Source organism: Mauremys mutica, chromosome 13 (genome assembly GCF_020497125.1).
Source record: "Mauremys mutica isolate MM-2020 ecotype Southern chromosome 13, ASM2049712v1, whole genome shotgun sequence".
In the NCBI taxonomy this organism is placed as follows: Eukaryota; Metazoa; Chordata; order Testudines; family Geoemydidae; genus Mauremys; species Mauremys mutica.
Window position 1 is genome coordinate 7,857,920 of NC_059084.1, and position 17,085 is coordinate 7,875,004.

A 17,085-nucleotide genomic window follows, 5' to 3' on the forward strand; every position below is an offset into this window, starting at 1 on the left:
ATAGACTTATAGAAAGAGACCTTCTAAAAATGTTAAAATGTATTACTGGGACGCGAAACCTTTAATTAGAGTGAATAAATGAAGACTCGGCACACCACTTCTGAAAGGTTGCTGACCCCTGTCCTAGAGAGTTAATTTTACAGACCTTCCTGGAATAAAGAACAAACTCTTTCCTTCCTGGTGCCCACCTTCTAAGTGGGATTCATGCAGCCAAGCAAGGAGAACTTGTATTTGCATATCCCTGTGGTATTCTACACTTTCACCAAGGTGGCTTTGCCCATGGATTCCTACAGGTAGGGATTCTGTCTACCTCTATTATTTGGCTAAGCCAATACCCTTTTATGCAACTATTCCCCCACCACCACCACACATGCATCTGCGCACACACGCGCGTGCACGCGTGCACACACACACAGATAGAATCAGCAATCCACGTCTGTGTGAGTTTTGTTAGACATGGAGAAAACCAAAGTAATGGAGGAAGGGGCTAATAGTGTTTCATCACATCCTGATGGGCTTGATCCAAGAGACCCAAGAGTTCTCAAACTTCATTGCACTGCGACCCCCTTCTAACAATAAAAATTACTACACAACCCCACAAGGAGGGACTGAACCTGAGCCTGCCCTGTGGGGGTGATTGGGGCGGAGGGGGAAATAAAGCCAAAGCCCAAGGTCTTCAACCCCAGGTGGGGGGCCTGTAACCTGAGCCCTGCCACCCAAGGCTGAAGCCTTCGTGCTTTGCGGCCTGGGCAGTGGGGCTCGGGTTCAGTTTCGGCCCCAGCAAGTCTAACACAAGTGCTGGCAACCCCATTAAAATGGGGTCGACACCCACTTTGGGGTCTTGACCCACAGTTTGAGAACTGCTGCTGTAGACCCCAATACATGAGTCGTGTGATGTTTCCTAAACTTAGGTCAGGGGCTGAATTCCAGATCTGAGAATGTTGCATCATGACTAATGGCCTTCTCAGCACGCCAGGAATTGTTTGATTTATGTGGACACCTGTCTATCTTGGATGATATTGCATGCTGAAATACCGCAGCAGTAGCCATGCTTGTGGCTGTGATGGCTCCAAAATAACCATGAGTAGGATTGAAACTACTTTAAAAAGAGCTATGCAAAGAAATGTTTTAAAACTGCAGTTTTGGCAGAGGACATTGGGGAGTACAGGTGATCCATTCCCCATGGATGTACCAAGTTTCTAGCCATAGAACACTACCAAAGACAGTTTCCAACATTAATCAACTCACAAATGAGAAGATTTAACATTCTCTCCATTCTTGTATACAAGGAGCAACTCAAATTTTTTAGCTGAGTGCTTGCTTGAGCTTTGCTCTTTCCAGAGAACACCTGAACAACTCCACTAAGAGAAATTAAAGATGTCAGATTTGCTTTCTAGTGAAAATGCCAACTTCTGTATTGGAGAATGGCGTTACATATTCCCTTAAGCCATAACTAGTTGTTAATAACATTTGCTTTTGATGGTTGCTTTTGATGCCCTTTACTGCCAAGGGGGAGAAATGCATACAGTAATGTAGTTTGTCTTGGGTTCGTAAGTGACACACACTTACAAAAAGTAGACAAGAATGGTAAATCATGATTATTTTTTTAACTGGGTTTCAGGAATGTATGAAGGCATTTATTTTTCTAATAATTTGGACAAAGTGAATGGATGCATTTTATAGTGAAGTGCAAAATACTAATTGGAATTCTTACTACAGAAAATAAATCATCTAATTTTAAAATCCTTATCCCAGGGCATCTTAATATGTAGGCAGAGCTGTTCCTGGAGACTCTTTGTACGGTTATTAAAAGTGACACTTTTTTACTTTAAGTTTAGTAAGAAAAACTGGTAAGGATTTAACTTAGAGGTGTAGATATTCTCATAAAGGGTCTTTGCTTGCCATGCAAACTGTAGATCTTGCATTTGCAGGAAAAGTACTGTATAGTTGCAGCTTTTACATGATAATTATTTACTACTTAAAAATGTTAGTCCAGTCACACTTTATAGGCAGCTCTGAGAGTATCTTTAGAGAAGTTGAGAAAAGTAACTACAAGGGTGGGGAGAAGGAAATAAACATTTGTCATCTTAATCTTTTTACAATAGCTATCTAAAAAGTACATTTTTACTTCGAAAGTGCCTAAAGTTAGACACCTAAAGCCATATTTGGATGTATAAATGGGATTCTCAAGTATGAGAGGGGAGGTTATATTACTTCTGTCTTTGGCACTGGGTCTGACAGGTACTGGAATACCATGTCCAGTTCTGGTGTCCACAATTCAAGATAGATGTTGAGAAATTGGAGAGATTTCAGAGAGGAGCCACAAGAACAATTAAAGGTCTTTTTCCAATCCTTTATAGCGATAGATTCAAGTAGCTAAACGTATTCATCTTAGCACACTGAAGGTTTAAAGGTGATTTTATTACAGTCGGGGGTTTGATAATGAGTCCTTCAGTCTAGCAGACACAGGTATAACAAGATTCAATGGAAGATAGAGTGCACATTTTTAACAGTGAAGGTAATTAATCATTGAAACAATTTACCAAGGGCTGTGATGGCATCCCCATGACGGGCAATTTTAAAATCAAGATTGAATGTCTTTCTAAAACATGCTGTAGTTTTTAATTTGGGAAAGTCCTATGGACTATGGTACAGGAGGTCAGACTAGATGACTACAGTAGTCCCTTCTGGCCTTATCTATGAATCTGTTTAGGCACCCAAATAATAAAGCAGGCTGACTTTTTTTTTTTTCCCCCATCTTTCAGTTTTGACCTTTAGTCTTTTTTCCAGTTTATTTACCAATTTGTGTAGCTGCTTATTTTTTTAAGTGCTTGATGGAATTCCTAGGAGACTAACTGAAAATCCTTAGTCAATAAGAGCCAGCTGTGCAAGAGAATATCTAGCTTCTGTCGTTCCAATTACAGAATTATTCTTGATAAAATAAAAACAGTTGCTGTTTCTCATAGTTCTTAACATAAACACTGCTGTCATTTTGTTTCCCCTGGGATATAGGGGTATTTGCTTATATTTTAAAGAAACTCCATTGTCTTGGTCTTTAAAATCTTACAAAACCTTTTTTTTAACCAAAGCCCTCTTACTTGTATCAATAGAAGCCAGTTCAGAGACTGTACTAGACTAGTCCAGTTCTGACAGTGCATATTACAGAATTAACAGACATCTGTCAAGAAGAACAGAAGAAAAACTCGGATATCTGAGTACATGGGGTGTTTATGGCTACCAAGACAAAGGGAGAAGATGTAGAATATGAATAGTTACAGTGAAGTACTATTACTTGGAGGTGGCTTTTTAGTGCCGATTTGGGTCTGAACACATCATTCTTGTGGCGTATATAGCTTCAAAATCCTTGATCACATTTACATTTTCACTGGTTAATGAATGATCTAAGCCTTTGACAATAGGAATCTGTTCCTCTGGGCAAGGTCCATTTTCCCCACGTTAATGTGATACACCACTAACATTACACCATCTCAGTTTCTTGTGAATTTCCCTCCCTCCACCCCACCCCCGGTCTTCCATTTTAGGATTTTACATGGACATGTAGTACCCTCTTTAATAGCCCTTTCTATAGTTTCCTTAGTCTTTCTGTTGCTTTTATTGAGCCAGAACTGTTGTTTAAAAAGGCTTTTTTTAGTTTGTCTAAACTCCTGTCACAGGAAAGGTAATTAGTCCAATTTTCCAAATTCAGAAAAAGCACACAAGCTATGAGATGAGATTTATTTCCCCCCCTCCTACCCAAGGTGAGGGATTTTCCCACACCTCTCATTGGGTCTTTTAAACTTGTATTGCAAAGATTCCTGAAGAGTGGTAACTTGCAGGCAGGCTTTTTTGTTCTATAGAATATATTTTGATTAGAAACTATTTTGATTAGTCAAATGACCTCTTTGCTAAGAGAGCCAACTTCTTAAAAAGATGAAACCCTTTACTCAGTATAAACTGCTTGCTTTGGGAACTCTAAGGTTCTTGGCCTCTTCAGAAGTTTAAAGATGCTGAGGTTTGAATATTTCAGCTATCTTTTGTGAGAAGTACAATATCTTAAGACTTCATAGATCTGTTGCAGTTTCTGATCTCAAAGGCCATGAACTAATATTGTTCACTCTTCATGGTGTTGTACATTTTTACAGAAGGCGTTTTATCTCCCAGCGCTGCTCTCTAGAATTTTTAGAAGACATAGTGGAATGTGCCAGTGTACGAAGGTACTTTTTCAAAAGCAGCATTAATATTAACTCGTTGCATGCAAGTCCTCTCCTCCCTCCACCCTCCTCAAAGCTGAATATCTGAGGTCCTGCATGCTAGTGCCGCCATCTGATCATAACACTTACATCTTTGTTTTAGATCACTGAATAATTCTTTTTAATTGCAGAACTAAGCTCATACCTGGATCTCCAAGACACAAAAGCTTGAAGAAGATGCACTTCATCAAGAATATGAGACAATATGATACAAAGAATAGCAGGTAATGTTTTATATTCACTTGGGGTCTGATTCTGACACCCTTATTTGCATGAAGTAGGGCTTAACTCATGTGAATAGTCTTTCTGAGTTTAGCTGGGCTATCCATCTATGTGAATAAGTACCAGTTTACATGAGTAAAGCTGGCAGATTTGGGTCACAAATAATTACAGCTTAACACACACAAATGTTGGAGTCGGGCTGGCTTATCCAAAGATTTGATTCTTGGACACTGCAGTAAATGGGATGTTCATCTAAAATATATTTGGGGGGGAGTGGGAGAGATGGGATTTTTTTTTAATTTTATATACATGTATTGTATAAATGTAAAATGTATCCATACAAATACATTTGCTAAGATTATGTGAGGGTAAAAGCCAACAGGGAGCCTCAGGTGGTTGAGCAGTGTGACACTTGGGGAATTGTTTGGGTCGGAAAAGAACTTCGTGACTTCAGCTCTTGAAGTGGAGAGAATGAATGCAAAAAAAATCTGATTGGTCTCAAATTTCATAAATAAGTAAACTCTACAGTTCTATTTTATAGTGTTTAACACTAGACTGTTGTTCTTAGCCCCAGCTAATTAGAGAGGCTGTATGCTCCAGGGAATAGGGAATGGAATGGAAGTCTGGAGACCTGAGTTGTGCTCCTGGCTGTTCCATCAGTTTGTTGTGTGACCCTGTACAAGTCATGTAACCTCTCTGTGCCTGAGTTTCGTGGGCAGTAAAATGAAGATAATAATCTGTACTCACTTCTTGTAAAGCTCTCACAACTTGGGGGAGGGGGGAGTGATTTATGTAGGAGCCAAGTATCCTCTATCAATAGAACCTTAGAAATGTAGGGTTGGAAGGGACCTCAAGAGGTCATCTAGTCCAGCCCCCTGCACAGAGGCAGGACCAAATATACCTATACCAACCCTTACAAGTGTTTTTGTCCAATCCTCATCTTAAAAACCTCCAATGACGGGGATTCTACAACCTCCCTTGGAAGCCTATTTATTGCTTAACTATCCTTAAGAGTTAGAAAGATTTTTCTAATATCTAATCTAAATCTCCCTTGCTGCAAATTAAGCCATCTTACTTCTTGCCCTATTTTTAATATAAACTCTACAACCATCCTAGGTTCTTTAGAGAAGCCGTTTAAGAAAAACCTTGTGTGTGCACACTTCATAGGAAACTACAGGGTTACTAGCAAGGCTGCTGTTTTATAGCTGCAGAAAACTTTTGTTTCAGTTCTCATTTTAATCTTTTCTTGTCTGCTTTCAGGATAGTATTAATCTGTGCTAAACGAACCTTATGTGTGGCTTTTTCTATCCTGCCATATGGGGAGAGCTTACGAATCAGGTGAGTCTATATTTGTAACTTGACATATCTGCACTGCTCTGAAGTGTCCAGTCCATTACCATATATAACAGCCTAATTTATGAAATGACGTAGCCTCATAAGTGAGTGTAACTGTAATATACCATAGCCCATTTTTAGTATACCCTGAAACAAAAGAAAATGCATATTTTAAATGTGCTCATCAGACTTAAGGCATGTACAAAATAGCAATGCACTCATTGAGTAGTAAAATAAAATATAAAAATCAAATTGATTCAATGTCAATTAAAGTACTCAACCAGACTTCCCATAGAGAGTCAGTAAAATCCCCCCTCCTCCCCAATTCAACAGCCAAAAGCCCATGCATAGTAGTCAAGTATAAAAGTATAATTGGGCAAGCCAAAAAGAATTTGAAGAGCAACTAGTGAAAACCACACACAGTAACAGCAAAAATTTTCAGTACATCAGAAGCAGGAAGCCTGCCAAGCAATCACTGGGGCCACTGGATGATCAGGGTGCTAAAGGAGCACTCAAGTAAGACAAGACTGTTGCAGAAAAGCCAAATGAATTCTTTGTGTCAGTCTTCACTGCAGAGAATGTGAGGGAGAGTCCCACACTTGAGCCATTCTTTTTAGGTGATATATCTCAGGAGCTGTCCCAGATTGAGGCAGTTTGGGAATAAATTGATATATTAAACAGTAATAAGTCACCAGGACCAGAATGTATTCACCAAGAGTTCTGAAGGAACTCGGATACGAAATTGAAGAACTACTAATCGTATTTTTTAAAAGGGTCAAGACGCAATCCTAGCAATTACAGGCTGGTGAGCCAAACTTCAGTATCAGGCAGATTGGTTGAAACTATAGTAAAGAACCAAATTATCAGGCACACAGATGAACACGATGTGTTGGGGAAAAGTCAGCACTGCTTTTGTATAGGGAAGTCATGCCTCACCAATCTATTAGAATTCTTTGAGGGTGTCCTCAAACAATCCAGTTGGACTTGGACTTTCAGAAAGCCTTCGACAAGGTCCTTCACCAAAGGCTCTCAAGCAAAGTAAGGAGTTATGGGATAAGAGGGAATGTCCTCTCATGGATCAGTAACTGGTTAAAAGATAGGAAACAAAGGTTAGGAATAAACGGTCAGTTTTCACAGTGGAGAAGTAACTAGCAGAGTCCCCCAAGGATCTATACAGGGGCCAGTGCTGTTCAGCATCTTCATAAATGATCTGGAAAAGTAGTAAACAGTGAGGTAGCAAAGTTTATAGATGATAAAAAAAAATTATTCAAGATAGTTAAGTCCAAAGCTGACTCCAAAGAGTTACAAAGGGATCTCACAAAACTGGGTGACTGGGCAACAAAATGGCAGATGAAATTCAATGTTGATAAATCTGCAGTAATGCACGTTGGAAAACATAACCACAACTATGCTTACAAAATGATGGGGTCTAAATTAGCTGCTACCACTCAAGAAAGATCTTGGAGTCATCATGTATAGTTCTCTGAAAACATCCGCTCATTGTGCAGCAGCAGTTAAAAAAGCAAACAATGTTAGGACCTGTTAGAAAAGGGACAGATAAGACAGAAACAATCATCATGCCACTACATAGATCCATGACACACCCACATCGCTAATACTACATTGAGTTCTGTTTGTCCCATCTCAAAAAAGATGTATTAGAACCGCAAAAAAGTACAGAGAAGGGCAACAAAATCATTAGGGGTATGGAACTGCTTCCATATGAGGAGAGATTAAAAAGACTGAGACCACTCAGCTATGGAAAGAGACAAATAACGGAGAAAAAGATTGAGGTCTGTGAAATCAAGAATGGTGTAGAGAAAGTGAATAAGGAAGTGCTATTTACTCCTTCACATAATACCCGAACAAGGGTCACACAATGAAATTAATAGGCAGCAGGTTTAAAACAAACAGAAGGAAGTATTTCTTCACACAACATACAGTCAACCTGTGGAACTCATTGTCAGGTAATGTGCAGGCGAAAAGTATAGTCAGGTTCAAAAAAAGAATTAGCCATTGGTGGACCTATTCTCCATGAACTTATTAGCCAAGATGGTCAGGAATGCAACCTTATGCTATGGGTGTTCCTAGACTTCTGACTGCTAGAAGCTAGGACGGGATGGATCACTCAATACATTGCCCTGTTGTGTTCATTCCCTCTGAAGCATGTCACCAGGCAGTGTTTGAAGACAGGATACTGGGCTAGATGCACCATTGGTCTGACCCACTATGGCCATTCTTATGTTTTTATGAGGTGTATGCTTTGGGATTTAAAAGGGAAATAGGGCCATGTTCCTGGAGACACTTATGCCCATGCTTAACTTCATGTATGTGAAACCATTTTATCATGAGACTACTCGTGTGCAGGGTTAGCAAGTGCCTAAGTGTTTGCAATATCAAGGCCTAAGACATCTTGCTTGATGCAAAAATCTGAAAATGAATAAGGTTGTGGTGTTAGGATAGAAACCTTTTTTTTTTTTTTTTTTAAGGTAACCAGTTATGCTACACTTTTAGGAGTTTTTGTTTTCAATAAAAGATTCAAATATTGTGTAGAAGTCAAACTACCTCTCTCCTTCCTCCTTTTGCCACCACTCTAATAGTTATAGTAAAAGATTGGAGCTAGGAGTCTTGTTTACTTTTTTTGGCCAAAAAAATAAATAAATCTAATCAAAAAAGATGGAGTGCAATAGGTATTTGTCACCAATTGTGCTTTAGTTTGGGTTTTGTGTGTGTGTTGGGGGTTTTTTTGGGTTTTTTTTGTTTTTAAAGGTTTTTTCCTTTATATAATGTGAGAAGGGGATTTGCTACCACCTTGGCCAGCCAGCACCAACATCAAACAACTTGAGTTGGGAAGTTTCAGTCATTTAAGTTAAAGGGAATGGAAACGTGCCAGTCCTGATGAGAGAAACTGGATAACTCCATTGGATTGGTCATCCTTGCCCACCTTATTGCACTGTTTGCAGTTGGTTCTCTTCAAAGTTTTGAGGTAGTGCTCAGTGCCCTATTAGCTTTTTTAAAAATATTTTGGTCAGACTGTTCATTATTTTGCACTTAGAGCTGATATATCACTAGAGGTAAAGGCAACTGCTATCTTTCCTGACTCTCGTTTTCAGCCATAATAATTAATACTTTAAGATGCTCTTCTGACTCTTTATAAAGAGATGTATTAAGCCCTGAAAATAACATTAAATGCTGAATGCCACTGTAACTTTGCCTACTACCAAGAACTGAAAACAATCCATTATGGCAAATTATATGCAATGTATTTTGGAAATGTAAGAAATGTGCTCAAAGTGTACACAATACAATTGCAAATACTCACACATGAAGAATAATAAGTGAGAAGAACTAGAGGAAAAATCCATGTAGGACTCTCTTGTGAGCTTTGAGCTAGCTCTGTGGACATTTGATTTACATAGTCTACAGAAAGTATTGCATTTACTCTTAATCCACCTTTGCTAAAACAATTGTGTTGTCACTTGTGTCCTGTGCATAACTTATGGAAGAAGGAAACGGATGTTTATTGGTGGAAATTGTATTGTATGCAAACATACTTTCTACAAAAATAGGCAATGGGAAATGTTTCTCTCACTTGATGGGAAAGCAGCAAGGTCACTTGAAAGAGTTGCATTTTATAGCTGGCTGCTAGAGTACCACTACTTTCAGCTTTTCCTTGTCAAATGATGATGGTAATATTTTTTTAGACTGGAGCAAGAGGCAAAATTGCTGTTACTAAAGTAGAGTTCTGCTAGAAATCTCTATATTTATTTAGTCAGTGTGTTCTTCATGAAGGTGGGCTCCAGTCAGTAAAGTGTAACTGAAAGGTAAGCTGATAGTGCAGGGAAACTAGTAATGTAAAATGTGTTTGCTGCTTGCGTTTGCTACCCAAAACTTGTACATTTGTTAGTGCAGTATAGGGTTGTACACGTGTATAGAAAGATTACATATGGCTCAGTTTAAATGATAGTAAGCATAATAATACTGAGCTGAATTAAAAATAACCAGTTTCCATCCTGTTAGATTGTTCTCTAGTTAAGTGAACCTCTTACATTTTGAGTCGAGCATTTAAAAATTAATGCTTGCTTGAAAAGAGGAATGGGAAGACAGAGTGGAATTTTTTTCCAGTGGTGTTAATGTCGGTGCTATGGCATGTCTAGTGTTTACTGTAGAGGAAGTTAGACTTGTAATGCAGTTTCTTATAGTACACTTCAGTATCCATCTTCATTTACAGTGATCTAAAAATGGAAGGGCAGAAACAGCGACATCCTTCTGGTGGTGTTTCAGTCTCTTCAGAGATGGTTCTTGGATTGGAAGGAGTGGAGCTTGGAGCTGATGGCAAGGTAAAGAAATATTTTTTTCTTGTAGAGTCCACCATGCTAATGAATGGAGCTGCGGGTGGAGTAGAGAATTGAGGATTGGTCGGTCTGAGTGTTGTTCTCTGCTCTGTCACTATATGACTGTGAGGCATAGACATTAAATGACCTGCCCATCCCGCCAGAGGTGCTGAAGCTTAATTATTGTTTATAAAGTACTTTGAGATCCTTTCATGAGAGGTGTCCCGGGAGGTGGAGAAGAGCTCTTTCCCTATGTGGCACTGATGGGCCACAAGGGTCATGCTGGGTCTGGGGAGACCCCTGTCCAGTTCATTCTCCCCACTGGCAGAGAAGCTGTCTTCTCCTGGGGTTCCCAGAGCAGTGCACTGATGCTGCTGCTTTGGTGCAGATATGGGCCCAGCCTCAGATTAGAACATTCATGTTCAGGTATTTGGCATGCTACCAAAATTCTGCTGACAATGCAAGTGTTGGAAGAGAAATAGTGACTCCTCAAACGTTTATGTGTGTGCCAAACCTGAATGAAATTTAATGGGACAAAGAAATAAAACTTCTCTGGCCCCGGCTTTCTCCCTGTTGAATTTTCCAAGGCCTGTTGCAAACAATGGTGACTACTGAGAAACAGTTGCAAGCATTTTTTTAGAATGGAAAGTGTTAGCCTAAATATAGAGGTAATTCACAGCTCCTCCTATAATTGCTAACACGTGTTGTCTTTATTTAGGTTGTGTCCTATGCAAAGTTCTTGTATCCAACCAATGCCCTTGTTGGCCGCAAAATTGATAATCATGGTGCTGCTCCTCCATGTCGATTCAATGCTTCACGGAGTCTTACAGGGTCAAGACATAAAACTGTAACCACTAAAACAATACCACCAGGAACAGAAATAGGTAAAAACTCCATATGGTTTTGTACTGCTTGCATGCAAGGGGAACTGCAATACCCTCTTTCCTTGTAAGATGCTCTAAAATGGCAGGAATAAATTCGCCTGGAACAAGGCTAGATAACAGTAGGAACTGAAGGCTGTCAGCAACAAGCACTTTTAGGAAGGATTTGATATAGCTGAGAATTCTTCAGGAGGCCATTCCCTAAAGCTGTGGCCAAAGACTAGTCTAAGCATCTGATCCCTTCACTAAGGATAACTAAGCACAAAGGAGTGAAAAGCTCAGAGGAGATAAAAGGCTACACAACAAAACAGCATTGATCTTTGGAATTGCTATTTTATTACCTGTTTCTGTGTAATCAATTTAGTTACCTTTACAAAGCGTAGTGTTGTCTCTCCAGGGCAAAATTCTATCCTTTCCTATCAGAACTCCTTAAGAATTACTTGAACACATGGAAATGTAAGGAAGAACTCTCCCTGCCCTTCCAGCATAACAAGACCTAACCTAAAGGAACACTTATAAGCGATTTTCTTAAATTCAGACTAAATACCATAGACTTCATGTGTCCAACTGACTGCCCAAAAGATTTTATTTTTTTAAGAGTATAAGCAAGTTCATTTTGTCTGTGCCATCTGTGAGGAGGTGCGGTTGCTATTTTCACATGTGCAAGTTTTGGTCATGCCAGAGGTAGGGAGGGGAATCAATTTCTGCACACTTACAGAATAAGAGGTCTAGTCACAGTTTTGCTCAAAATAGAGAAACAAATTACCAGAGTATCAGATTCCCTAAAGTAGCAGCATTTAAGTTATTCAACGCTGATATTTAAGTGGCATCTTACCTGCAGAAGATGTTTCCAGTGTCCCTCTCGAACAATTAAACATCCCAACCCACCAGCTCTTGCTGTTCAAACCAGAAACCAATATACCTTACAGTGCTTCAGTGGTAAAAAGGCAACTATGCAAAAGTGACACAGCTAATTCAACAGATCTGCTGCCTGCACGTACTTTACAAAACAAATGTGTTCGTTTTGTTCATGCTGTAGAGTCAATACATCTTTGTGAAAGTGAGCTTGGTTCTGTTGTGGCTCATGCATCAGTGATTCTAAGTGCAGAATCTCTTATCACGTGTGGTAATGCATGAGCTGGCAAGAACTCAGTTCAACTTTCAGATCCAGATTTAAAGCTGCATGACTGGCATTTGAAGTGTTCATCTTTCTGCTTGCAAAAAGAGCACATTTGGAACCATGGAAAGATATAAATATGGAATCATATGGATATAATTTTTAGTCATTTTTTTCAGATTATAATCACACTTAAACAATATTCTAACAGGAGACCATAAAATAGACTTGTGTATCTGGCCAACATATGTAACCACTTTACCCTTGCCCTCCACTAAACTAGAATCTCCAATGCTGTGCCATTTCTGGCATCCTTACGTAACACCCATAAATAACTTTTTTTTTTACAAACAGAACTTTCTTTCAGACCTTTACCTCTGCTGCTTGAATGTTCCAGCTAGAATGAACCTGCTCTGCTGCTAATGTACCAGAGGTGTTCTCTAACAGTTTGCTGACTTCAGTGGAATATAAGTAACATGACAATAGAACACCAGGTGCAGCAGAATACCAGTAGGCAAAAATAACTGGATCCTTTTAACTCAGCAGTGTAAGGACTAATGATTAAAACATCCAGCTGACTCCTACTCCACACAACTGCTCACCTTCTTTCTAAATTTAGAGAGGAGCCAGCTTCTTTCTTGTGCTCCAACCCCTTTTATGCCACTCTGGAAGTGGCCTTTGCCTGGTATAACATGTTCCTAGACAGTGCAGAGTTCTTTTCTCCTCTGTTTCCACCACGCCCCTGCCCTAGCATAAATAGGAAGGAAAGGGTGTAATAGCCACTAAGAGGTTGTTACAAGCCAGTACAACATAAAGCAGCTCCAAGACTGCGCTAAGTGCAAGGCAGGTCCCTGGTTGAAGCCAGAATATGGGAGGTGCAAAGAGAGATCCTGATCCCATTGAAATCTGTGACTTCGACAGTTGGAGATAAGGTTGTCTCATTCTTCATTCTTCTCACTAAAACCCTTGTAATATCCATGGACTGAGTATTTTTTGATTCAGATCATGGGGTATTGTAATATTTAAAAACAATGTGTGAGTGCTTCATCCTCCTTTTTTGTTTGCATTATGGATGAGTTCTTGGTTCATGGTAGAGCTTACATGCTTTTTCACATTCTGTATGTCATATACAATGTATTACCATTTTTAAGCAGCAAAACAAAATTGCAAACCAATAATGTGCTTATTTTAAAAAAGCACTTGCCTTTTGTCTCCTGTTGTCACTGCCTTCCAAGTACTGTCTTTGTGGTCGGTGTATAGTATGTACTGTAGTGTTTCCTGGAGCATGAATAGGTGACCTGCAGCTTCAGAGTTTGCAGACCCAAGAATTTGGGGCATTGAGTAGTATAGTTAAATGAATTTTCTTCTCCCATTTGCAGATTGTCTCTAATCTTAGATGCAACAGGAATCTCTTTCTTAAAGCTCATTTTATTTGTTTATCTTACAACTCGTGCTTTATTTACTTCTCCCATTCTTCCAGGAAATGAAGTTGGTGAGTCATCAGAGTATAATCCGAATCTCCTGGATGATCCTCAATGGCCTTGTGGGAAACACAAGCGTGTTCTCATCTTTGCATCTTACATGGTAAGAAATTGGTATATTTTCACTGAGCAGCCCTCTGGCTCCCTGTGCATACGTACTCAGCGCATGGATGCTCAGTGTCAGTAAAGAGCTACCTTGGATAAAATGTGCCCTGTTTATAGTTTTCCCAATAAGTACTCAAACAGACATAGTTGTGCTTTGAACTTGAGCACTACTGAGTTACAGAGCAATGCCAAACACTACATTAGTAATAGATTACCAGAGAGCGCTAAGGATCTTCTGTCCTCAGGGAGATTAAACTTCTGTCTGAGATTCGATGGTGATGACCCAATTAAGCGTAGACGCCATTGTAGTGAATATGCAAGGAATGTGCGTTCAGTAGTGCATAAATTAGTTAATGTGTTCCTAAATAATATTATGGACAAAGGCACGTTTTAAAGATGTTGCAGCAAAAGCTTGTCTATTAGAACTGTGTGGCGATGACTGGATATCAGTAATTTAGAACAACGTTTTGTCTGTTATCTATAACCACTGATCAGTGGCAGCTACAAAAAATTAATTTTATGAGCCTCTGGGATTAGTTTATGCACAGCTACTTTGCTTAACACATTAAAGCAATTAGTCTTCCTGACAGTTTGTTCCAGGAGTGAACTCCTATTTTATTAAATTTGAAGGCACTCTTAGAGCGTGGAAATCTTGCAAAACAATGGCCGCTAGTTACACCGAGAGAAACAGCATAAAGGTCAAAGAATAGATCCAACAACCAAAGAGAGCGCTGATTTCAGGATTGTTTAATTTTGTTCCCAGGAACGCTGTCAGCTGAAGCTGTAGGATTCCCTGCCACTTCTCTCATGAGAAACTGACTCATAGCAGCAAGACAGTATTTGGGTCATTTGGGAACTGTAGTCTACTCCAGGTCTGAGAATTAGGATTTCTTCATTTTGCCACACTTTGGCTCCTTTATTTTTTCAAAGCATCGCAGTGAGATTGGGATTACTACAGCTTTCCCTTGACATGGCCTTATTTCAACTGTTTGTCTAGCAGTTACTCTACTCCACTAACTTATGTGCCTCAACATGTAATGCTGATGATTGTAACAGCAGGTTACCACTCTTAAGGCCAGAAGGCTTACTTTAGCCTGCACAAACTTCATTCTCTGGCACCTCTTTGTCATGAGACCATATAGCCCTGTTCACACATCTTTATTGACCCTTAATGTTTTGGGGAAGAAGTGAATTCCTTCCTCTCTCATCATATAGGCCATGAAATAATACTTGGCACTTGAATACACAAGCTTTCTAGTGCTCTGAAGATGTGGACAGACTAACAGCAGACTGATGGCTTTGTGGCCTACAACAGGCATCTGTAACAGTACCTAACGTTCCATACTTGTCACTGGCACGGCTCAATCGTGATAGTTCAGTAGGGAAGTTCTCACGATGAGCAGTGTCACTGACAGCTGAGTTCTAGCTTCACAGGAGTGTCCCCACACTTCCCTGTGTTTGTTAAAGGTAAAGCATTGGGTAGCTAATGAAGCCTGTATGTCAGGCTCTGAGGAGCTTATACTAGAAAGGGAGCCTGATCTATTGGGCAAGTCGCTGACCCTCCCAGTTTAAGTTTCACAGTCTGTGAAATGGGGATAATTGTCTGTCTTGCAAATTGCTGAGATTATTTTAATATTTTTGTAAGCACTGGGTGTGCACTACAGAAGTGCAAAATATTATTAGACATGTCTGTCTTGCCTTTGTACCAAACAGGGGGTATGCTTAAAGGGCACCTACAATGCATTGTAGACCATAAAACCACAAATGTTATAGAAAATTTGCCTCTTGTGTTTCAGACCACAGTAATAGAATACGTGAAACCCTCAGACCTTAAAAAGGACATGAATGAAACTTTTAAAGAGAAGTTTCCTCACATCAAGCTAACGCTGAGCAAAATCAGAAGGTAAGAAACAAGCACTTGAGAATAGAAAGGAGAGAGAGAATGTCCTTTAAGCCTCTTGTACAAGCTGCTTCCTCTAACACTTGTATGGAATTAAGTATTCTATTAATAGTATATATGATTAAATACTGATGATCTGTTGTTACCAGTTAAGCTGGGTGTGGGATGGCAGCCATTACAGGAATGCTTAGGATGCTGGAAATGGTCCTCATATAACTCAGCCTAAAAGTAGTTATTTTCAGACTAATACTGCGTTTTTGTTGATTTAGTACTAATATAATAGCAAATTACAAGTGACTCAACAATCCTTCTGCAAACTATGGATCAAAACCTAAGTGGACTTCAGAGCCTACAGTGTGCTCCACCTTTTCTATAAGCAGTCTGTGCCTCCATCTGGGACACATGGCTATCTATTTCTATTTGAGTAATGAGAAAATATCCTGTGGTCTTGGCTTGTTATAGGAAACTGCAGAATGGAAAAAAAAATCCAGGCAACTTCACCTTTCTGTGCCACAATATGGCAATTATCTTTAAAGAAAACTACAGTGATTTGTTATAGTACCTTTTAGTGAAAAAAATACCCATAAGAAATACAATTATTCAAAATATAATTTCAGATATTTTAGAAATACCCTATGAACACATTTAACTTCTATCTTCAGGGAGGGGCATTGTCTTGATGATACAGAACTGTACTTCCCAGTGTGAAGACTGTCATCTGTGAATAGCAAACTTATGCCCAGACTCTGCAAACCCTTATGCACTGTAGTCCTAGTCACTTCAATGGGACCGTGCATGAGCATAAATTTCAATAGGAGTCCTATGAATGGCGAGTAGGCAGGATCGAGCCCTATGGAAATTCGGACACCACTTGAAATCGCTGAAAACCAGTTTAATAACTTGAACAGAGTTTTCAGCTAACTTCAAAAAAATTTGGAACTGAGTTTTACTGGGACTTGAATTCTTATTTTCTCAGCCCTAATATGTTTCATCAAAATGGCAGTTTCCTGATTGGCTATTTAATTCTTATATTTACATACTGAATATTTTCTTAGGGACTTAGGCCTGGTCTACATTACAACTTTAGGTCGAATTTAGCAGCGTTGCCTCGATTTAACCCTGCACCGGTCCACACAACGAAGCCCTTTTCTTTTCGATTTAAAGGGCCCTTTAAATCGATTTCTTTCTTCCACCTTCGACGGGATTAGCGCTGAAATCGGCCTTGCCAGGTCGAATTTGGGATAGTGTGGACACAATTGGATGGTATTGGCCTCAGAGTGTTCCATTGTGACCGCTCTGGACAGTGCTCTCAACTCAAATGCACTGGCCAGGTAGACAGGAAAAGGCCCGCAAACTTTTGCTCATCAGCATGATGTGCACATTGCCCAGCCTGTACTTTGTGAGACGTCTATGAGTGTCCTTCTCGTCACCCTGCTGCCGTCGCCTCCTCACCTGGTTTT

The 17,085-nt window shown here is 39.6% G+C and overlaps 1 protein-coding gene across 2 annotated transcripts in view; it reads left to right on the forward strand.

Annotated features, from left to right (window-relative positions):
* Nucleotides 1–17,085, forward strand: part of CABLES2 (Cdk5 and Abl enzyme substrate 2) — a 41,506-nt gene that overhangs the window by 18,584 nt on the left and 5,837 nt on the right. The window contains exons 2-8 of one of the 2 annotated variants that reach the window (XM_044986420.1): nt 4,143–4,214; nt 4,382–4,474; nt 5,733–5,810; nt 10,039–10,147; nt 10,860–11,025; nt 13,620–13,723; nt 15,522–15,628. In XM_044986420.1, coding sequence (XP_044842355.1) covers nt 4,143–4,214; nt 4,382–4,474; nt 5,733–5,810; nt 10,039–10,147; nt 10,860–11,025; nt 13,620–13,723; nt 15,522–15,628 — 729 coding nt within the window. The remainder of the gene's footprint in view (nt 1–4,142; nt 4,215–4,381; nt 4,475–5,732; nt 5,811–10,038; nt 10,148–10,859; nt 11,026–13,619; nt 13,724–15,521; nt 15,629–17,085) is intronic. The other variant, XM_044986421.1, reaches the window with a different exon arrangement.